The sequence below is a fragment of the Triturus cristatus genome, chromosome 3_2 (genome assembly GCF_964204655.1).
Source record: "Triturus cristatus chromosome 3_2, aTriCri1.1, whole genome shotgun sequence".
NCBI lineage: Eukaryota > Metazoa > Chordata > Amphibia > Caudata > Salamandridae > Triturus > Triturus cristatus.
In genome coordinates this window covers 819,648,221-819,672,804 of record NC_140584.1, presented here as the reverse complement: position 1 = coordinate 819,672,804, position 24,584 = coordinate 819,648,221, and the positions used below count along the sequence as shown (strand labels likewise).

The following is a 24,584-nucleotide window of genomic DNA, read 5'->3' as shown; positions in this document are numbered from 1 at the left end:
CTACCTCTAAAATGACCTTATTTAAAGAAAGAGAGCAGATGTCCAAGCCTTCTCTTTGCTCAATCCTACACTTTGGATTTCTCTCAATGTATGTGCAAGCTATCACTACATACTTGGCATACAGAGAAAGTATTAAAACTTGAATGTTTTCCTGGTAATAGATCAGTTTTGTTGCTTTTACTCTTTGCTTGACCTAGCACTAAGAAGCCCAGCCTGCTGCGGCACACATCAATATTACCTCAGCTCGAGCGGGAGGAGGAAAAGAATGGTATCTCAATTACATCATCTTCCTGCATCACAGCTCTGAATGTATTTGAAGGGCAATACTTATTGTAACATGTTGAAACAATTCTTTGCAACAAGTTTCTAAATCTTAGCAGCAAGAGCATCGGCCAGATTTATTACTTTATTTCCAATAGTTATGGATGACCTTATAGCAGCCCAAAATTAGGTGACTAGGACACAGAATGTTTAATAAATATGTATTTTTGTTTATTTAAAAGGCCCTGAGAATCTTATTTCATGAGTTGATTTTTCATTTTCTTTCCATTTTGTTTTGCAGAATGAGGTAATCCTAACACAGTTTTTCCGGCATCCAAACATCCTGACGTTTTGGAATGTGTTCAGTGCTGGAAACCGCCTTTGGGTCATCACTCCGTTCAAAGCCTATGGTGAGATCTGTGAATGAACATGTGAGTGGGGGGCTCTGCACACAAGAGAATACAGGTCCTTCCTACCTGCTCGATGCTGGTGGTTTTAGCACACCGCCCAGCCATGGAAAATTCAGAATTGACCTCCCTTTATTGCCTGATACATCAGGAACATGCCTTGGAGGCAGCATATGCAGGGGCATATCTTGGTCAGTAAGATTTGGGGGGTGAGCGTTAGATTTTTCAACAATCATGCTGGCGTATCCTATTAGAAGCAAACACAAGGAGATGATGGACGGAGTGCTGAAACTTATCAGACACTCTCCCACAGTCACATATCTGGGTTGAATCCATCATCGTTCTTTAACTCACTTAGCCACCCCAGTTCAGACCCAGCTATATGCAAATCAGTTTTGACCCTGTGCCTCATGGGAACAGTCCAGCCCAAACTGTCAAGCCAGTTCTTCCCTGAACCGGAAACAAGCATCCTGGGACCGGTTTTGGGGTAACACCCCTCATCAGCCAGGCCAGCTTGAATCCAGTGGCAACGTGAGTAAGGGACCCATGTCTGGGCATACCCTGCCAACTTATGTCAAACAAAGAAAACACAAGGAGATGATGGGCGGAGCGCTGAAACCTTTCAGACACTCACCCCCAGTCACAGATCTGGGTAAAATCCATCATCGTTCTTTAGCTCACTTTTCCACCTCAGTTCAGACCCAGCTATATGCAAATAAGTCTTGACCCTGTGCCTCATGGGAACAGTCCAGCCCGAAGTGAGCTAAAGAATGATGATGAATTCAACCCAGATCTGTGACTGGGGGTGAGTGTCTGAAAAGATTCAGCACTCCGTCCATCATCTCTTTGTGTTTGCTTTGTATCCTATTAAAATACATTATCTTGACAAGCAAGGCATGAGGGAACCTTAAAGGGCATTGGGTAAAGAAGTGTAGATTGTTCAGGGTGGTAAGTGTGAGGAAACAAATTATTTTGTTAAATTACCAACGTTCTTTAAGACCTTCAAAGTAGAGAGGGAGAGAGAGAGAGAGAGAGAGAGAGTGTATGTAAAAATCCCAGGTGAAATCTGAGACCTTACCATACCTGACTGCAAGCACCTGGACCCAACAACTTACCAGATAATACATTTATTAGGGGGATGTAACACCCTCCTTGAAGCTACACCGATTATTTGCTGACTTATTTCTCAGTTTTAGCATCAAACGTTTGGGGCCGAAGCTCCTCAGTGTTGATTGTGTGGCATCACAGAAGCAAGACCACATAATGCAGCCCGGTGGATCCCAAGCATGCAGTGTTTCAACTGATCTTGTCAGTTCTGATCACTCAACACTGGCTCACTATTAAAGATTGCTAAATTTTCAAAATAGTTTGCCTTACATAGACATCCACCTAAACGTCTCAAGGTACCAGACAGATAAACTATCTCAACCTGGAGATGCATGAGTCATACTCAGCGAAGATGAGCTTTGCCTTAAAATCCAAATGGAATCCTCTGAGAGTGCTCTGAGAATATAGAATTCCTTCCCACTGAAGCTGCAATTTACCCCTTCCCTCATCATATGCCAAACCTTCCAGTGTGAGAAGTTTCTAATGGGGAACATTCTGGCATAGCACCGTACCTTGGTCCAAAGCACTAGCCTATTTTGAGTTTTCTTCACCTGGTTGCGACCTAAGAAAAAACACCCTTTTACTCTATAATGGGATTGCATCCTTAATTACTATCCCCATCTGTGATAACGGACCGATTCAGTCATCAAGCATGTCCCACCCTGCACTGTTAATCCTTCTTTGCGACACAGATCTGAGTTGTAATGTAGACACACAGATATATGTGAGGCCCACTCACGTTTCTAGGGGCTCACCTTCTTTTTCTACCACCTCCCTTGCCAGTTTCTCAAGCCTTCCTTCAGAATGATCCTTGCAAGGTGATGAACATTGCCATGTACTACTCTGGATGTCAATAGTTCTGCTCAAGCACACCTCTCTTAACTTTCCCTCTCTCATCTTCCACATCAGAATGGTCCATCCTACTTTCCCTCACACTTTTTTTGTGGCACCATTAGGAGTGCCCCATACCTCATCATAGTAACCCATTTAGAAGAAGGCTACCTATAGATTTGAGTATCCGCAAAAATCTGCAATAGCTTACTTTTTTTGCATTTTGTTGGTATGCTGTGAGCACTTGAAGCGTATCTAACAAATCTATGTATAGCAGCTCAGAAAGATTTTCTTAAGAAATAATAATGAAATCAAGAACTACCACCCAGAACATATGAAACTGTTTCACAAGTGAAATAGGTAAAATGCTGGGCATGCATTGGTGTTTCCCAAATTGAAATAGATTGACAATTTCTTTCTTTTTAAAACCTGTACGTCTAAGTGTGTCACAACTAAGGCAGGATGAGATAATGCTATCTGACACATCTCTTTTAGCATGTGAAACCCTCACAATTATTCAGCAACAAGCAGATATGATGGAAAGAACACCTCAAACCGTTCTATCAGTAAGTGGTTTAGAGGGTTCTCCTTCCATCAAAAATGTATTAAAATCTATGACTATCAATGAATACACCTTACCAAATGTGACCTTAAAATATTTAAACTCTGACACGATGTCGCTGCGCTCAAGAAGGACACTCTGATAATCACAGTAGTCCCTTCATACAACATTCTTGGCTGAACTGGATTGTCATATTGTCACCCATTAAGTATCACAATTCTTGACTTTATTGGAGATTATACTAATAGTCATTTCTGATAAAGTGCTTGTAGGGCATTCTCAACAGATGATTCCAAAGAATTTTTCCATCATCCTGCTCGTGATTTCCTGTTGAATTACATAAACTCAATCAGAAGACTATCTACTCGTGATGTCTTACTTTTTCATGCCCTCTATTGTGATTTTGATTTTTTCTTGGCTTATGAATGTGGCAAGATCTTTGCCCAACTTCAGTTCAGAGATTTTTCGCAGAAGCTTTAGGAGACAGTTCTTGATGTCTTGTTTGAGGCTACTTGTTTTGTGATGTATAACATCGTGTCATAGTTAAAGGACATCTCAGCAATCTTGTGTGCGTACAAGACAAGTTTGTTACTTTTCTCTCTCAAGGCAACAATTCAGTTATTTTATTTGCTTCTTTAGGGGTACTTGGCCAAACAATTTCATCATTTGTTTCTGCCTCCATAGACCTAAAATGTTCAGACTCTAAAATGGGTTTTAATTTCAGAGCACATAGAAAGGAAGGAAATGGTAAAATGCAGAGAAAGTCACCATATCTCGGGATAAAGAGGTACTATCAATTATATATTATGTACTGCCTGAGGAAGTGAAGGATGTATATAGGTTTAATATTTCTACACATAACAAAGGAAGAGTTATTACACAAAGGAATCCTGGATCAGCTACTTTGTTCAATGTCCAAATGAAGATAATATACATGTGTGCTTCTAGAGTGCAGCGTTTACCCATGGCGTAGTCCTTTGATGCTATTGACAGAGAACAGATGTTTATTCTTGCCCAACATAACTGTCCTCTTTTTATCAGAAGGATGAAAGAATAAGGTGACCTAATGCTATTTGAACCTGTGGCAGTGTGGTCGAACGCAATACCTGGGGGTGATTCTTCAGTCCACAGAGACAGCATATATTTGGCCATGGGCTACAGAATGTCTGTTGGGTTTTCTAGAATTAATATATCTTAGAGGGTTATTACCTGGAAATACTTCCAGATATTGTGTTTTCTGGAAACATGGCTGGAAAACATACACTCCAGAAGCAGAATGGGTTTGCAAAAAGATATTGTTAAACAGAACAATATTCAGTGAGCCTATGTTAATAAAACACTCAATTTCAGCTTAGTCCCAACAATGTGCTCTCACTGTCAAACAGTTACTAGCATGTAGATTACATTTTAACATTTATCCTCTCCTTCTTTCTCGACCTGCATCGTTTCATTTGCTACATTTTAGCCATTAAAGGTATTGTATAGTACATTTCACCCCTGTTTCAGGCAGACTGAATTATTAATTGAACAAGCATTAATCTATTTTCCAGTCAATCCACCAAATGCTTTTGTAGGGATATGTAACTTATCTGCAGTCTCTGGTTACATAGTTCAGAACCAGTAGCCAAATTGTCAGGAAGTCATATATCTTTTGGTAAGATGTCTAGATAGCCTTGCCATGCCATGATATCCTAATTTTTTTTTTTACCATGTATCTAGTAACGATATCACACTTTATTTTCAATTTTTGGCTATTACTATTTTCATTGTACAAGAAGATGAAACATGAGTGCTCATTCCTTATTCTGTACTTATACCTGCCACCAGTTCTTTCTTACCGAAAGCATAATGTTTCTGATATTCCTACTACACCTGAATTGGGCCTCTTTTTCCCCCGAACATTGATACCTGGAAATATTTTGCAGAACTTGTCAGATATAAGATACCAACCCATCACAGAAGATTCTAAGTGTAGCACTGACTTGATAGTCACATACATTTCTCTACTATATTTCCTTGCTAGTTCCTGAGTGTACTTATCCAGTATGCCTTCCTATCTGGTTATGAAGGCTATAGCACTTGTTCACCCAAAGGAATCATGGGGCTAAGCCCTGAGGAAGCGTTGCTCTGTTGCTACCTTCCGACACGAAAGGCTTTATTGAACAGCCATGTTTTCAATACCCATCTAAAAGGTTCCAGAAATGTTATTGCCCCAGTAGATGTTGGGAGGAAGTTCGACTTATTGAGGGCTAGAACCTGCAACCTCCTACTCTAGTTTTGTGGTACCTGGGTATCACTAAACAATTGGCAGTGGTCAAACGTAAAAACCCTGGCAGGCGTATACCTAGGTTTACGTGAATAACACAATCTGCCATGAATAGACTTGAAGACTAAGCAACAGACCTTAAATTGATGCGTTGTGCTATTGGCAGCCAATACGGTTGTTTTAACAATTGGAAAGTATGTATTCTGTAGGGATCCTTTAGCACGAGCCTCACTGCAGCATTCTAAAGTATTTGAAGACATTTTATATCGCAGTCTGTCAGTCCAAGTAAATACTGTTAATATAGTCAATTCTTCCTCCAGTCATTGCTGCCATGATTGATTTCATTGCTTCAGAAGAAAGGTATGGAGTGAGTGTCCTCATTGTCCAAAGAATGAAAACTCCTTTCAAGACTTCATTATTAATTTGCTGTCTCATGGAGAGTTTGTGATCGATTATTCTTCTCAGACTTTTTACCATCAAATTGGGTGTAGATGCTGGATCTATTTTCCTATGCCAGTAAAGATCTGACCAGATTCCTGTATGGCCGTTAAAGATTCCGCCCTCAGTTTTTCTGCATTTAACTTTAAGATGTTTATCTTCATCCATCCATATATAAAGGGCATAGATTCTTGGAAGCATTGCTGAGAAGACTCCCCGTTCTCCAGACATCTGAGGGTCAACCGCATAGTTGAAAATGCAGCACCTTCTTCTAGCAAGCTCCATTATCTAGGACTGTATATAGATGTTAAACAAGTGAGGTGATAGCGCCGATACCTGAGGAACTTCACAGGTGACCTTAGCCTTAGCATAATACCTTCTAGTTATTCCAGACATTCACTTTGCTATCTTATAACATCATTGCTAGGTGTTCAAAAGATGTGACTGACCTCAGCTCCTTTAATGTTTGGGTTTATCCCCCAGTGCCTCAACTGGTAGTTGTATAAGTAAATATTGCAGCTGTAGGTACAATTAAGTTTTACTCCAAGACCAGACTGTGAAGAGAACTGTTTTGCGTCAATGTTGTCCGTTAAGATGTTCAGGGCATTGGGTGTATGTTATTGGTTTGCAAATGCTTAAACATTGATTGAAAAATAGGTTTTAAACCGCATAGTTAGTAAAAGATACATTTGCTGAACAATGGTACTACAAATTTTACATTGTCCAAAATCAGTGAATATTTGAAATGGACTTTGCTTTTTCTTAATACATATTAAAAAACATTTTTTCAAATATGAATTGCAATGTTAAGTTCCTACTTCTGTGGAAATAGGGTTGATTTTACTAAATAAATATAGCAGAATGAACCCTTCTTATACCATCAGTTGTATTGCTTTTTTTTTTAGGCTCTGCTAGTCACCTCTTAAAGACCTGCTTCCCAGAAGGAATGAGTGAAGCCCTGATAGCGCACATCCTGTACGGAGCTATTCAGGGACTGAATTACCTGCACAAAAATGACTGCATTCACAGGTACGAAGCAAGTTGAATCTGTGGGCTCCTTTCTACAACTTTGCAGCATCCTGTCAGGGAATCTTTCAGACAATAAATAAAGATGATAAGGGCAATAATGCATACACAGTAGCAAGGTGCCATAGAAACGTCTCCTTCAATGCAATTATTTGGCACCTTTCAGTGAGATTATGGATCTACTGACATCAAATAAACAATTTATTTTGAGTGTTAAACTGGTTATAGTCTGGAAAAGGGTTTAGGTGGTTTCCACTGTTCTCTCGTAGATAGTGGATAGACAGGATGGCTCACCGGCTCTTATAGGATTTATATTTCGCCGGAAGGGATATCCGTCACCGTTGGAACGGAGGAACCCATCCACCAAAATCTAAACCCGGCCCTATGCATTTGATGAGATGGTCCTCTGCAATGTTCAGTAGATCTTGGGAGGCACAGTAAATTTGTGCTGCAGTTTCTTCTCAGGTTGGGTGTTTTTCATACATGTGCGAACAAGAACTAACATATTTCAAGACCTGCTAGGCTTACATAATGTGTCATAATTAGCAGATAACCAGTTTGTCCCTTTAACCATCCCATTGCCCAGTGTGCATTTTTCCAGCATTTTGTCTGTTATGACCTTGGGCTTTTTTCAGTGCCTGCTGTGGTTGCATCATCAACTGGGCTTACAATGAGCTAATACCATGACAGATATGTCATCAGTTTCTAAAAGCTCTCTTCAAACCACCTCAGGCCTATCTCTGCCGAACAGTCTACCATCTGCTTATCCATCAGTTGATAGATAATTAGAACAACGGACACCCACATATTTGAAGTGCTCCTTGAATGTCAGGTGTGTTGTTCTCATGAGTTTGTGAAATGGTTACACATGCAGAACATGCAAGTTATAATTACCGTAAATGAATAAATTGTGATCTGTCGGTAAAATAAGCTTTTATCTATTTCACTACAGTGCCTGTGAAGCCCGTCTTGTCACTTAAGAGTCAGGAGAAGGACTCTGCCAGATTTTCCATAATCCAGGAACTGTTATTGATAATTTTCTGGATGAAAGTTTCTGTGCTATCATCTGACCTATACTTGTATTGGAACCTTCCTAATAATTGGTTCTCAGATGTAAATGTTTCTTTTTAATGGTTACTGTAATCATAGGTTCCTCACCTTTGGAATTCCCCTACGTGCCAGAGTCGATGTGGAGCTTTTCCAGCAATTACTTCTGGACCCCGACATGTGGCACCACCAGACTCCACTGCAACACCACATCACCTTGGGAAGTGACAGCACAGAGCCATGCATAGGAGCCACCTTGACATCAGTTTCTTTCATTCCTTGCCCATCGACGCACATCTGGAGCTCTGCGCCAAAACTTTATTCTTGGTGTTTTGCCAACTCTGAAATCATTCTCGTCATGACAGTGTGTTGAGGAAAATGTCTCCCCCAAAGACCATAGAATTCAAACTGTGCTCTAAATGCAGAAAATACACATCTTGTCACAGATCCAAACAAAGTCTGCCTGTGGTGTTTAGGGTGTAAGCATGACTCAAAGTCTTGTGTCGGATGTTTCTCAGAGAGCGAAAGGCAAAACTGTACGTCACTGAGAACAGAGCAGATTATGCTTCAAGCCACGAACTTGGCCTCGCTTCAAGTTGCTGGCTGCTCGTGTTCCAGGTCCTAGTCTAACTTACTCAGGTAAGTTGAAGGTGAAGTCTAAGGACAAGTCCCACAATAAACACAAGAAGTCCAAACAATATTCTTCTTAATCCCTTCATTCTCGCTCCGCAAAGAAGTCGCTCAGTCAACCAATCCCCAGGCTGCTGCCAGCGTACTTACAGTTCCCTGAGCTATCTTTGACCCAGCAGTAAGTAGAGGCCTTCAAGGAGGCTACTGTGTCATTTTCTGGACAATGCTGCTGAATTTACATTCATAATGCCAGTGGACTGGATACTTCCCCTGAGTTGGACTCCCCAACAGGTCCCTATACAGAGGGGAGTTCCTGATTTGTGATGGTAGTCCTCAGAGCTACAGAAGTGTTCGACCGTCAGCTACCCACAAAAGAGACCAAGACAATCCTATTGGTAGATTATTGCAGCCTGGGCTTTCTGCTTCTGAACCCTTGCTGCCCTTAACAAAACTTTGACAGAGACCCTGATGGCTGTCTGGCACAACCCGAGCTCAGCTCTTTCTTTCTTTTCAGAGACACTATTAATAAAATATCATCTTTCCTCTCTTTAGGTGCAGAATAATATTATGGTATACAAGAAATTGGTCTTTGAATTGCTAATTCCCATCTAGTCTGGGTGGTTTATCTTGGTTTATGAATTGGACAACACCATGAAACTTTTGGCAATGTGTTTGTCAAACAAATCAAAATTGATAAAATAACATTCAAAGAAAATGCTCTATTGCTAGGAATTTCGTTCTTCTGTGCATCCTGATTTCAGTAAGAACCCTCTGGTCTTCATCCATGGATTTCTGAATGTTCGTTTGGTGCTCTTCACCGTAGATGTTTGCATCTTTATGGATCTTGAGGAGGCATCAATCCCCCAATGAGGAGTACCCTCTTGAAAGCTTGAACCCTGGCTTTAACAACATCTGAGTGAGCTAATGCTGTGATAACTGCCCAATCCCTTCTGAGTTGGGCTGACACAACTTCAGAGTTTCAGGTGAGACAATTCGCAGTCAAATCCTTGCAGGTCTTCTAGTTATTGTGCCATTACATATGAACAAAGGCATCCAGTCCATCTGACTCAATTTTAAGTCGTGCTTATGATGGACATTTCTGAGAAAGATAAAGGAGCTTTTTTTTGTGCGCTCTGGCTGCAGTACATTACCGTTGAGGACCTCTGTACCATCATCCAGTAGAGAGGGCTCCTCTCAAGCACAGCGATTCCTAAGAAGTCATTGCAGCCATTAGACTTTTGGGCTTCTAGGTCATGAGGATATGACCGGTTCCGAAAATAAAATGCATTTGGACAATGGAATCTCTAGGATTCTGTTTTATACTCCGAGTAACATATGTTACAGGGTCTCAATCCTCACCTTTTCCATTTTATCCACAAGAAACATTTACATTTGATTTAACATGAACCTGGAAAAAATCTAGAGCAGCTTTCTTTATCACCAAGTCCATGCCTTTAGTAGAGATAGCCGTGAAAACATCAGCAGGCTGGCTGAATATGCACCGAGTGGAAAAAGATCAGTTGTGATGTTTGGGAACCTGTCACAGTGACAAACTCCGCATTGTCTACGTTTTATTAATTTATGTGAAAACCAGAAAACCTCTTTACAAAAAGGGTTTGCAGAAAGGAAACAATCTCAGGACTGCCCATGACATTTGCAATGAAACAGATGCCAGTTTCTCTCCATGATGAAACCAGTGTGAGAGCGCCAGGAAATCCCGGTGGTCTCTGATACTAAAAGAGCAGATCTTGACTGCTGAACTATGAGTAAAGAAGCAATAGGATCTACTGATGGCATGGGAATGGAAAATAGACAATATAATACCGGGCAATACATAAGGAGACAGTTGTAGACTGAATTGCACATCTTCCTAGCTCTGTCTTCCTTTTTGAGTGTTTTTGCTAGAAAGTGTACACCCTCCAAATGCAAATAGCTGAAAGTAAATGAAAATGGATGTTAACACCTTATTGTGCAACCTGCATCATGAAGTTTGTCTGTTTCTGGCACACTAATTTTGTTGATGAGGACTGACCAGTGAACGCGCTAACAAAAATATTGAAGCCTAAAAAGTGTGCCACGTCACATGAATTTGCCTTTCACAGTTGGCAGAAACATCGAGAGAGCAGGTGCAAGAGATGTTTGGAGGGTGCAGGCTGCGAGTTGCCAGACTGTGGTGCACTTGTGCTGATCTGTTTGCTTCTTACTTATTAAAGAAACACCAAAGAGCTAAATTATGAAAGAGACAGAATTCAATCAAGCAGCGCCATGCTAGAATTCAGTACATGTTAATGCTGTATTCAAAGTATCCTCAGTACTGCGTTGCTTTGGCATTGCATCACAGAGTGCACATTTACTTTTTAGAAAGTTGAATGACACAACATTAATTCCTTAATCCATAATTGATTGTTCCTCTTCCTAAATGGAGGTTCCCATTTTAACAAACTGACATGGCATTTTGAAAAAAATCTATCGCATTAAAGCGTGTCGATATTTGTGTTTCAGAAACGTAAAAGCAAGTCACATTCTCATCTCCGGAGAAGGCTCCATCTCACTGGCTGGCCTGAACCGCATCTACAGCATGGTCTGCAGTGGGCAGAAATCAAATGTTGCCTACGAGTTCCCAAACTTCAGCACTTCTGTTCTTCCCTGGCTGAGTCCAGAACTACTGAGACAGGTTAGAAACGTATTTATTGCTACATTCTTCCTTTTGTCTTTGTACTTTTCTACTACACTTGCGTCTAGTTCATCAGTTCCTTGGGTAGCAGTCATAATCATTAGGTCCACAAAATATTCAGAGATACCAAAATAAAAGTCTCAGTTACCCTAATGAGTGCAAAAGGAGTCCGATTTGGCAAACCCCCTAGCAATTGTAACCTGTATTCAACAATTCATTTTTTTATAACACATTTTATTAGATATTTCACAGACATCGACATAGACTGCATAATCTACCATTGTATATACAAATTTACTTTTCAATTCCCCCTCTCACTCTTCCCTTTTCCAAGGAGATAGTGACCCCAGTTCTCACACTTAACCCCTCCTCCCACTTATGGAGTCTACCTGTCCCCAAATGCCCTAACTTCTTCATCAATGAAGAAGGGTCTAGACTCTTGCTGGGCCAGGGGATCCCTCTATATTGGGCCCGCCATGGCCATATTTTGTAGTGTTTCTGCAAGCAGTCTAATGCGGGATAGATGGGAATTTCTGGGCTCATGCACCTATCAAGACTCACCTTCCATGTCTCCAAGCTTAGGGGTGTACTTCTTTCCATGCTCTGGCAATGTCACATTTAGCCATCACCAACCCCAGCCATGAAAGGGCTGACCAATGTCTTTTACTGTTGGCATCCAAAGTGACGTGCAATAGGGTAAACTTGGGATCTCCAGGTAGGACACAACGCAATACTTGACCCTGCCAGGCCAACACCCCCTCCCAGAAGGACACCAGAAACACACATTTCCACTTCGTGTGGAGAAAAGTCCCCATGTGCGTTCCACAACGCAAGCATAGGAGTGAGGCTATAAGTCCCACTCTCCATAGACATGTGAAGTATATCCAATGTAGGTAATTAAGTTGAATCAGTCGAGATTGTAAGGCTACCGTTGACTCCCAAGGGGATGTAAGCACCTCCCTCTAGTAGTCTTCTACTAAGGGGACCAAGTCTGCAACCCATGCCGCTCTCAACCATTTAATGGACTATTAACTCCAACCCCTAAAATTATACTATTTAGTCATGTGTGCAAGATCACCCAATTGAAACGTGGTATTTTGGCTACCTCTGTGACTCCTTACCTGGATCCATCACAGGTAGTGAATAAATATATAAAAAGCCTGCCTGTTTTTTTATGTAGTCTTTATGGATTTTGTGTTGTAAAAATACTTAGCATGCTAAATCCAATATATCTGGTTGTTTTGCACTTTCTTGGGTAACACTCAAAAACAGTAATTATTTTTGAAGCAGCCACTAGTATAGCAGCCTCGCAAACGGGCACACTGAATGGGTAAAAATCGATTGAACATTATGACGATTGTGACCCAGATTGTCAGTCATTTGAATTGAAGGGCCACAATAGTGTTTCACTGAAATGAAAGCAGTTAAAAATCTTTCTAGTCAGTGGTGATCCATATGAAAAGTGCCTAATTTTCCTCAGATGATGAGAGAAGATTATATACAGGAAACAAAACAGTGCTTTAATGTGTGCAGTCTCTGTTGATCTCATTGTTAAGTGTCTGATTTGTTTAAATTAAAATATGAGTAAAAATACAAAACAATCTAACCCATAATGGAAGAAGTGGGTAAATAATGCAAATAAAAAATTAGCAACTCTAAAGAAAAAAACAAGATTCCAGGAACCCCATTTCAAAAGACCTTCCTTGAAGAGGGAGATAAAAAACCCTTCCATCTGTTGCACGTCCTGCAGGCCATCATCCAAAACAGCAATTTAAAAAAAAAATATATATATATATATACTATATATACATCATGTCATGTGATCAAGGGCAGGCTTGGCCGAAATGCGTCATGGCGGACTGTGCAGAAACAAAGTAAAAGAATTTGGCACAAATACAATTGGCGTCTGTGTCCTTTCGTCTATCGGAGGGGAATCGACATGAAGGGAGAGAAAGCGATATATATATATATTTTATGATCTCACAGAGCCAATGCCATAAAAAGTATCCTAGGTGCACCACAGCAACCCATTAAGGAGACTTCCCAGACTAACCTTCTTCTATGTGTTTGCACGGTACACATTCCTCAACACCTTCTCAACACCTGCTATCAGGAGTCATGCTTAACATGCCACTGTATGACCAATCAGTGTAAAATAGGCCAAGAAGATAACACAAAACATAAAGACTACCAAACTAAGGTTGGCCAAGATTCAGATTAATGCAATAATAAACCTATCCAGACTCTGAAGTAACATTGTTTCAAGAAGGAAACTTTTGTCTTCTTAAAGTGCAACACACCCTAAGGGACTAGCCAACTATCCACTCATATATCAAGAGCTAATCATTAGCAAGATAATGTAAACGAATTAACTACACAATTATAGAAAAATAAAGATAGTTAGACATACAGTCAGCTGAGGGACAAAAGCATATTTGATAGATGAGATAGATTTAGTGCCCTAGATGAAGACTGCCTTGCTGCCCTGCCATATGCTGCCCTCTCTGCATTATATGACACTATCAACAATGACAGTCTTCGACATCAACTGCAAGACTGGTCCTTTTTACATGAGATCGTCTATCTAGAATGAACACCCGCCATTCAACTAAAGTTTCAGCGACTGCTGTGCAACGTATGATATGCCCATTGGCACTATAGATACATCAGACAGTATTCCGTTCTAGATATAGACAGACGGCACCTACATTTGCTCCATCTACAGGGTGGATCTGAGAACCACTCTGACATCTCATAATACCTCAGTGATGTTTGATGCCTGGTCAAGGCAGAGGTCGAAGTGATTAGGAACTAAGAACACTAGAATTATACTGGTTGTAATTTTATTGATAAACGATTCTTTATCTTTTTTAGATAATTTTCACAGGTCAGGTACTTTTAATTATACAATAAAAAGCCGTACTCTTTTATTTACAAATGTAGTTGATGTTCCATATAAAGGTAATTATTCTACCCACTCTAGACCCTAAAGATCCAAACAACTTCAGGCCAATCTCTAGATTTCCTCTCCCGGCAGAAAAACTTATGAACCTACAACTCAGTAGGTTTCTGTTAGATACACAGGCACTGGACCCCTCTCAATTCGGATTCAGAGCCGGGCATAGTACCGAGTCAGCCCTAATCAAATCAACGGAAGAGATTAGGTCCTCATTAGATCTAGGAGGTAAAGCTGTTATGATCATGCTAGATCTCTCCGCGGCCTTCGACACGGTCCATCATATTCTTTTGATGGACCGGCTGCGGGAGATTGGAATCCGTGGTACTGCCTGGGATCTCCTTGAATCCTTTCTCTCCAATAGGACCCAAACAGTTGCTCTAGGGGATTTCTCCTCCGAACCATTCTCCCTGCTCTGTGGAGTCCCTCAGGGCTCCTCCCTGAGCCCCACTCTCTTCAATATTTACGTATCATCTCTGGGTCCACTTATTGAATCATACAGCTTTTCAATTACCTCCTACGCGGATGACACCCAAATAGTGGTGTAATTAATGCCAGGGTCCTTGGGGCGAACAGCATCACGCCTCCAAGAGTGTATGTCTGCAGTGGGATGTTGGATGGACCAGAATTGTCTCAGATTAAACTCAGGCAAAACGGAGGTGGTGCTTTTCGGTAACGACCCCAGCTTCTGGACTCCGGCATGGTGGCCAGACTCTCTTGGCCTTCTGCCCACCCCCAAGAATAAAGCAAAAAATCTGGGCGTCTGGGTGGACTGCAAACTCAGCTTTAAAGACCAGATTAATGCGGTTGTCTCCTCCACCTCCTTTACGCTCAGAGCATGCAGAAAAATAATGCCTTACCTCCCTAAAGATAGTATTCAAACAGTCATCACCACCTTAGCCCTGTCCAAATTGGACTACTGTAACGGGCTCTACCTCACGCTGCAAGAAGGACTCATGCATAAATTGCAGATCCTCCAGAATGCAGCAGCCCGGCTGACTAATAATATTCCTAAATATGCATCTATCTCAGCTGAGCTGACAAAGCTTCATTGACTGCCTATTAGGAAGAGGACTCAATTTAAGGCTCTTTGCCTGGTCCACAAGGCATTACATGGAGTTGGCCCTGAATTTCTTAAGGAACAATTCGCCTGGTACCGGCCAAAAAGAGCATTACGCTCATCAGAGGCTAAGCTTATCTCGGTACCCAGAGCCCACAAGGCTAGCTAGGGAGGAAAAAGTTTAGTTGTATGTGCAGCTAAGACCTTGAATGGTATGCCGCTGCACCTCAGAGCCACAACTAATCTTCTCTCCTTTAGGAAGGCCTTAAAAACCTGGCTTTTCTCTGTCTGATCTTTATATTAGTTTCCCTCATGGCCCCCTCATGACTTCACATAGCGCCAGGACACCCTTGGGTAACAGCGCGCTCTACAAATAAAAAAATACTTACTTTGAAGTACGGAAACTGTTATGTCTTTTAACCAAAGAGAGCACAATAAAAGGTAATTGTATGTTTAATCGTCTACCCACCTAAGGTATGGGCACCCACCTGCTGCAATCTAAATCCCTGATCACATACGTTCTGCTAGAATTACATCACACAACTGGTACCGGCACCCTTTCTGTTTTTTGATACATTTAAACAGTGCTTAATTTATAAACAATTAAGTGGCAGGGCCCTCGTCAGGAGGCTACTGCAGCTTGCACCATCCATTGCCATGACAGCACTGCCATTGATCGTACCAACACAACTACAAACTATCACAGTCCTACCAATGTGACAATCAGACTATTCCAGGCCAACAGAGCTATAACAATGGCTTTGGCAGCAGGTATTATTCATTTCTATATACATCAAAGTAATAAACAACTGTTGTTGCGCTTATTTGTAAATTAGACAAAGAGTGCCACCATGTGACAGACCGTCATAGGTGCGGGTTTTGACAATTGAGTGCCGGTGCTGGGCAACGGAAACCACCAGCTGAAGTTAAGCACTTTATTTAAAGATCTTTATGAAGAAGATATTCGTATGTCTGCCCTGAACCAAGATTTGGATGTTGCAAAATATGCACAAGTGCATCTTGCAATTTGCTTAACCCATATGAGGCACATCACAAACTCCTTGGAGAAAACTAAAGAGGTTGGGATATTTATTTCACTCAGTCCCTCCCTCACACCATTACATAATGCAGTGGGAAAGAGTGCTTGCATCCAGCAAGAAGTATAGCCAACCAAAATCTTGTGGATCTGGTCTAGTCACCATGCACTATTCATGCATGTGTATTACTTCAAGGTAATCAGCAAATGGCTACCCAGCCAGAGTGAGACCACACAAAGTTATACACAGCACACCGAACTATCCCTCTGCTGATACTAGGAAGCAGAGTGTGTGGGTAAAATACCCACACTCCATGGTGAGAGCTATCAAAGGGAGGTTGCCCAAGATGCATTCAAGTGTCTCCACCTCAAGCAGAAACCTGCCATCTTAAACGCAAAAATAAAAGAGATGAGGTATGGTAGCCTTGTATTAAATGTGCACCATCTAATCCATCCTGAACGCCAAACTAAAGCCAGTTCAGAAGCTACCTGCATCACATCTGTTCAAACAGGTATTCACCACATCATCAAATGCCGACTCTTTCAGTTCACAGCAGTCCACCCATGCTCTGACTGTTGACACCCAAGCCTGGAGCAACAGAGCACACGCACACCACTCTCTTTAATTGCTGTCTTAGTTCTAAACATTATCACTGTTTGATGTTTCTGCTGTTGAAACACCGAAAGTGTTAGAGGGTGGCACATTGACATTACACAGAGCACAACAAATAACAAAGGAAGAGAGGCCTTTAGTTGTCCTTCATGCAGATGAAATGTTATAGGCTCACTTATATCATCTCAGTTTATTAACAGCTCCCAGACTGCATGTCACATGTCCTGATAGTAACCACTTTTCTGGGAGTAATAGAAACCTCACTGACATGCTTTTTCTCCAAACTGGTAGCGAGCATTGTGTGTTTCAGTTTGTTGAGTGAAATGTATAATTGTTCCTGAACCTTTGCCTCACTAAGGCGAGGAGCACTGTAGTGCTGAACATAGCAGTTCACCGCTTGCATGCAGTAGTCTGTGGAATGTACACAGGTTTCATACTTTACTATCAAAGCCTCTCCTTACGAGCTCCTCAGGTTTAGGGGCAGGGACACGAAAGGGCTGGAATCCCTGATTGCGGCCAATACCCCACACATAAATCAAGTGGAATACTGCATGGGTAATGATAATACATGGATGTGAAAATATAGATTTCAAATCCATGTGGTTTCCCCCTTCCTGGGAAATAATGAGCTGAAATCCTCAAACATTTACTACCTGCCCGGAGCAGATGGTAAATGAGTGTGGGGGGTTTTAGGAGATCCTTTCTGATGGGTGGTCGAAGAAGGGCGGATTAGGTGGCGCTAGAGCATTTTCCGGTCCTTCACACAGTATCAGGCAGTGGATGGGGGCTGGATGGGGCAGCCAGAGGCAGCGTCCACAGGGCTGGCTCCAGTGTCTTTGGGATCAGAATCATCTGATCTGGTATTTGCGAACCTCATAATCCCAGGCCTGCAGACACCAGCACATTTAGATTGCCTTGGAGCAGGATTTCTCCCCATCCTTCTCTCTGCCTACCACAGAGATATAGCTCTGGGCCACACTTAGCCAGGGTCACAGTATGACATGGTAAAACCACAAGCATTACAGTGCTCTGTCCCCCATCCCAGTCCCAATGCAAGTCCCGATTTAGCAGAAAGCCGGCTCAGACTTAGATAGAGATCACAATAAATGCCACATTCCTGCTTTCCCCCCACATCTGAAACCCTCATTCCCCCCCAAACATTTCACCAGATACAACGGAAATGGGACAAAAATGGGAAATTACCACAGGATTTGGGTGCAGTAACGCCGATTCTTGTGGTCGTTCCTCTTTCTGAGGAAAGCTCAGCATGCCTATTATGCAGTTCAGAGTCTGGACTCGGGTGCGGTGACGGCTTGTAGGGGAGTTAGATACTCCTGGCCATGACATGGGCCAGTTGCCTCTAGTCAATGATCTTGTGTTAGGGGTCCAGCCAATGTGATCTAGGGCCTAATGTGTAGATTTGATTTTTGTGTGTAAGTCGCATTGTCTCAGTCTGTCTTGTTATTGAAATCACTAATCATACTTTTTTTAAATGTGTATTTGTTGCCCAAATGGTCTCATGCTCATCTGCTGGGAGCACTCCAGTGTATTACAATGTGCACGAGCATTTCCTATTTCATTTTAGTGGTGATATCTCAAAGGGTTTTTCTTCTTCAACAGGATATGCATGGGTACAATGTGAAGTCCGACATCTACAGTGTGGGCATTACTGCCTGTGAGCTGGCTAGCGGCTGCGCCCCATTCCAGTATATGCACAGGACACAGGTACATGTCAGCTAATTGTTGTTTCTTCTCCCAAGTAGTATTTTGCCATCTGCAGTCAAGACCCCCCAATTACAATACTATAAATTCCCAAAGTGTTAAAATGCCAGGTCACTGCAACAGGCTGTACCAACATCAACTGCCCACCCCAGGCACAGGCCAATAACAAGGGAGCAGACTTTAATCCCCCTGTATGCAGCTGAGGTGGGGTGTGGAGCTATTAGAGCATTCCGCCCCATTTGAACCCCTGTCACACTTCAAGACAGCCAGGCAGGGTGTAGATGAGATGGTGTGCTCTACAGTCTCCTTCAGGTACTTGGGAGTTCCCAACAGATGAGATCATTGATTGGTTCTTAAGAGATTCCTTATTACATCTTATGTGACTCTTTTACATCTCACAGTCAAAATCACTGAGATGCACTTGATAAAATATTACAGTCCCTCCTTCCCCTTTGACTGGTATACTTTGCAAAACTGCATAGGTACTAGATACTTTACTCTCTCAAGGCAAGGAAAACAGTATCATTCTAAACCTACGGCTTGTTGCAACCAAGAGGTCCTAGTGTAGGCTGCCTTTGTTCTGGCTGAGCTGGTGGCAAAATAGAAACATCCACACTTATACTTTCAGCAGCTGTTGGAGGTATAAACATGCATATAAACATATATACAAACATAATGAATTAGGTATAAATGGCCGCACACTGCTCGTCATACCAGCAAGTTGCCCCATGGAACTATGGGCGATGTAGTAGCGACGGCGAGTACGCCTATGCTACGAAGTGTAAGAATAAGTATGTGTCGCATTAGCCATCCCTGGACACGTGTTTCGAGGTAGTTGCCTCTCGTCAGCAGGGAGTAGGTAAATGTAGAGGGGTGCCGTGTAGACTGCCTGCAATTAAAAATAGGTAAAGTACCTTTCAAGGCGCGCAGGTGCCGGTCAAAGACTCGTCAGTCCAGTAGCTCAGGAGAGCCGTAATGAATTAGGTATAAATGGCCGCACACTGCTCGTCATACCAGCAAGTTGCCCCATGGAACTATGGGCGATGTAGTAGCGACGGCGAGTACGCCTATGCTACGAAGTGTAAGAATAAGTATGTGTCGCATTAGCCATCCCTGGACACGTGTTTCGAGGTAGTTGCCTCTCGTCAGCAGGGAGTAGGTAAATGTAGAGGGGTGCCGTGTAGACTGCCTGCAATTAAAAATAGGTAAAGTACCTTTCAAGGCGCGCAGGTGCCGGTCAAAGACTCGTCAGTCCAGTAGCTCAGGAGAGCCGTAATGAATTAGGTATAAATGGCCGCACACTGCTCGTCATACCAGCAAGTTGCCCCATGGAACTATGGGCGATGTAGTAGCGACGGCGAGTACGCCTATGCTACGAAGTGTAAGAATAAGTATGTGTCGCATTAGCCATCCCTGGACACGTGTTTCGAGGTAGTTGCCTCTCGTCAGCAGGGAGTAGGTAAATGTAGAGGGGTGCCGTGTAGACTGCCTGCAATTAAAAATAGGTAAAGTACCTTTCAAGGCGCGCAGGTGCCGGTCAAAGACTGCACCTGCGCGCCATGAGAGGTACTTGACCTGTTTTAATTACATTTTGGCAGTCCACACGGCACCCCTTTACACTGACCTGCTCCCTGCTGACGAGAGGCAACTACCTCGAAACACGTGTCCAGGGATGGCTAACGCAACACATACTGTTCTTTTTACACATCGTGGCATAGGCGTACCCGCCGTCGCCACTACATTTACCACAGTCCTTTGGGGCAACTTGCTGGTGTGACGAGCAGTGTGCGACCAACTTTTGCATAATTTATTACGGCTCTCTTGAGCCAACGGGCTGACGAGCCTTGGATCTGCACCTGCGCGCCATGAGAGGTACTTGACCTGTTTTAATTACATTTTGGCAGTCCACACGGCACCCCTTTACACTGACCTGCTCCCTGCTGACGAGAGGCAACTACCTCGAAACACGTGTCCAGGGATGGCTAACGCAACACATACTGTTCTTTTTACACATCGTGGCATAGGCGTACCCGCCGTCGCCACTACATTTACCACAGTCCTTTGGGGCAACTTGCTGGTGTGACGAGCAGTGTGCGACCAACTTTTGCATAATTTATTACGGCTCTCTTGAGCCAACGGGCTGACGAGCCTTGGATCTGCACCTGCGCGCCATGAGAGGTACTTGACCTGTTTTAATTACATTTTGGCAGTCCACACGGCACCCCTTTACACTGACCTGCTCCCTGCTGACGAGAGGCAACTACCTCGAAACACGTGTCCAGGGATGGCTAACGCAACACATACTGTTCTTTTTACACATCGTGGCATAGGCGTACCCGCCGTCGCCACTACATTTACCACAGTCCTTTGGGGCAACTTGCTGGTGTGACGAGCAGTGTGCGACCAACTTTTGCATAATTTATTACGGCTCTCTTGAGCCAACGGGCTGACGAGCCTTGGATCTGCACCTGCGCGCCATGAGAGGTACTTGACCTGTTTTAATTACATTTTGGCAGTCCACACGGCACCCCTTTACACTGACCTGCTCCCTGCTGACGAGAGGCAACTACCTCGAAACACGTGTCCAGGGATGGCTAACGCAACACATACTGTTCTTTTTACACATCGTGGCATAGGCGTACCCGCCGTCGCCACTACATTTACCACAGTCCTTTGGGGCAACTTGCTGGTGTGACGAGCAGTGTGCGACCAACTTTTGCATAATATATACAAACATATATGCATGCATACATAGAGCTGCTGCATGGTTCTTGGTATGGCCCTAGGGAGTTCCACATACCAAGGAATGGACGTTGCAATGATACCTTGGTTTGTCGTTCAACCTTAAGAATATTGTTGAAATCTATGTGAGAAGGATATGCTTTTTAGTATTCCTCTTCATGGTGGCTGAGTGCTCTGAGACTGTGGTGAGCCATGCATGGAGGAAAATACAAAATATTTGGACAGCAGCAGGCCATACACAATCATGGAGGATCTTCATCACATATAAACATCATTGGGTCCCTGGAATCTCTGGTTGCAACCCATAAGATGCTAGCCCGTGACTACATTCACTAGTGATACACATCATCCTTGGCAGTCAGGTTTCTAGTCAAGTCACAACCAGCAACATAGTGTTTATGTAGAATAAAATTATTGAAATTAAAATAAAAAAATACTTTTTCTTAATATGCATTCAAGTAATTCCCGAGGAGGTAGGAGGCAGTGGGGGGTGTGGGGGTCAAGTCTGAGTGGAGCGGTCAGAGTGGGTTGCAATTTAGTGGTAGGCAAGGAGAGAACATAAGTACACAAGTAAAAAAATGATGGGTAAAATAAAGAGTAGTGTGGTGGAATAACTTCAGCCACTACGTTATATCTGAGTCAATGGGTCAAATGTGCTCAGATGACAGCAGAAGGATTGAAGGGTATGTTTGGCAATACTTTCTGCAGGGAGAGTTCCTGAGGAAAGATGATTTATACACCACACCACACATGAGACCTCTGCATAAGGTTATCAAAGTATTCAAATTTGAAATAAAGGTGCAAGCAGAAGACTTAGGTTGGAAGTTACCCACACAGAGGCACTTATATTGTGAATTTGACTTGTCAGCTATAAACAATGATCCCTCAAGGATGTTTAGCAGTTATACATTTGTTTTACTATGTTCGGTGCTTATCAGTGTCATATACTTCTCATTCTGTTGATTAGGACAGTTTCTGGGCCAATGTGAAGTCATCGAAATTCTTGTGACTTTTTGCCTCTTTAATATTTAGGATTGAGGATGGCCTACTTGGTCTTAGTGACTAGCATAACATTAAATGGTCTGTTTGATTATGGAATGTGGCTAACTGTGCTGTTTTTTTGTTCCATGTCCTGTGGCCTTTAATGGCTGATATGAGTTGCCAAACAGTAAGTGCAACACCTCATGAAAGTGACATATAATTAGGGCATGCTAACCTTCCAATCTTTTGTCCCTGATATCAAGCCAGAAAGGAAACATTTCAATGCTTTGTGTATTTATGGATTTATGGAAATTGGAACTTCATACCTGGACTCCGAGCCGCGTCGTAATGTGCTCCTCATTTACTTTCCGACCACCTAATTGAGATATAGGCGTTAGTAATCTGACCGGTCATTGCGTCTGGCTTCCGACAGGCTCGAAGTGCCCATCGGCCAGTCGGAATCCGGATAGTAATTTCAGGGGCAGGCCTTTCCGCCCTTGAGATTACAATGCACGGTTTCTGGCATGGTTTCCATGCCTGCCTGTCCAACATGGAAACCATGTCGGAAAGCATGTTTGGGGCCCCCCACAGCAGGGTCCTCTTCCTCCGGTTGGAGGCCGAGGGGGGTGCCCCCCATTGATCCCTGCAACTTGTGCTTGCCACGGGGTGCATTGAAGCACTGCACCTCTTTTTTCACTATGGGAGCATGCATTACGGCAACTTTATGGACGTAATGCACGCTCCCATGGTGAAATGTAGGAATGCGGCCAAACAGTATCCGGTCGCATCCTAATGAGGCGGTCGGGACCGCCTACCAAACCGACAACGAAATCAGGTCCATAGTGTATTCTTCAAGAGGGAATCTTTATTTTAAAACTTGTTTTTATTGATCTTTTTAAAGCATGTGCAAGCAACATTTACAACATCAACAGTAATTCAAGAGGGAGTCAAGGGAAATTTGGCAAAACCCTGAGCCAGTGTCTGGGATTTCATGGCAAAAGAAAAACAAGCATTTATCTGTCTCAAATCAGGACCCCTTAGATTTTTGTTAAAAAAGGCCCAAAAAGTGAAAAAAAATTCTGATGTTGAAATTAAGATTAGGTAACAGTGGGAACGTGAGTGACATTCCTTGCTCTTTTTCGGAAAGATGTGGAACCCGAACTATAACCCACTGACAAACAGTTGTTGTAGGGCTCGTGGGGAGATAAAAGAATACGCAATTTAGTTATGATGTAAACAGTGATGTGCGAATTTGAACAAGAAAGGGACTCATATTTCTTGATTTAAAAAAATGGTGTGTTCACTGCCAAATATTGGATTATGGAATTCTCTACGATTTGCTACCTTAATAATGTCTTCGGGTTATGGTATTTTGGCATAGATATTGATTAACATACTATCATCCTAAGTATTTAACTTTGAAATACAGCTGTGTTTATATTTGTTATGTAGTGGAACATGCAAAACGCGGTTTGTTGTCAGCAGCTCTAGCCAGGGCACATTGAGAGAGCTTTCACAGTGAAAGTACTGAAGGAAGGCTGTCCTATAGCTGAATAGGTTTGTCTTCGTATATATGGATTTCCCAGAGCCTCTTTCCTAGGGCCTCAATATCCCATCTGTTGGTGGCCATGTGGGCTGAGATTTATTCAACAAAGAGTTCTTTTTTCAGATATTGACATATCTTATATCAGATTATTTCAAATCCCCAGCACACAGTGAAAATGAAATTTCTAACGTTTTTTTATGTTTGTTAGTAACAAATATAATAGACAAAACAATTCGAAGAGTCATGCATCAAGTCTTCTTTTTTATCTTTTATTCAAGAAGCTTGCAAGAGGAACATCATAGCCACAGCCAACACGTGTTTCGTCGTTTAGGGATAGTAGTCCCACGACTTCCTCAAGGCTGTACAAGTAAAAGACAGTAGTAAAAACCAGTTCGAGGCATGTGGGCTGCTGAATTCATATCTGTGCATAGATCGCCGCCTAGTGTTGGGTCCGGATGATTGCACATTGTTGTCCTGGAAGAGTCTTCGAAGTATCACGAGATAGGTGGCTCCTCCCCTGGACTACAGTGCGCAAGGGCATCCTCTCCATCCTCAGATTGTTTTTTTCCGCCATTGGGTTCGGATGTGCTTATCTTAGCTCAAGTTAGGAAAACTTTATTTAAGGCCAAAAGCCTTTAGATATCGTCGGTATTGTTTGCGTTCGGTATCGATAAATTAT

General features: G+C 42.6%; 1 protein-coding gene across 3 annotated transcripts in view; it reads left to right on the top strand.

Annotated features, from left to right (window-relative positions):
- Positions 1-24,584, top strand: part of STRADB (STE20 related adaptor beta) — a 390,751-nt gene that overhangs the window by 326,205 nt on the left and 39,962 nt on the right. For all 3 annotated transcript variants that reach the window (XM_085648993.1, XM_085648991.1, XM_085648992.1), the window contains 4 exons: positions 563-671; positions 6,778-6,901; positions 11,078-11,249; positions 18,535-18,639. In XM_085648993.1, coding sequence (XP_085505119.1) covers positions 563-671; positions 6,778-6,901; positions 11,078-11,249; positions 18,535-18,639 — 510 coding nt within the window. The remainder of the gene's footprint in view (positions 1-562; positions 672-6,777; positions 6,902-11,077; positions 11,250-18,534; positions 18,640-24,584) is intronic.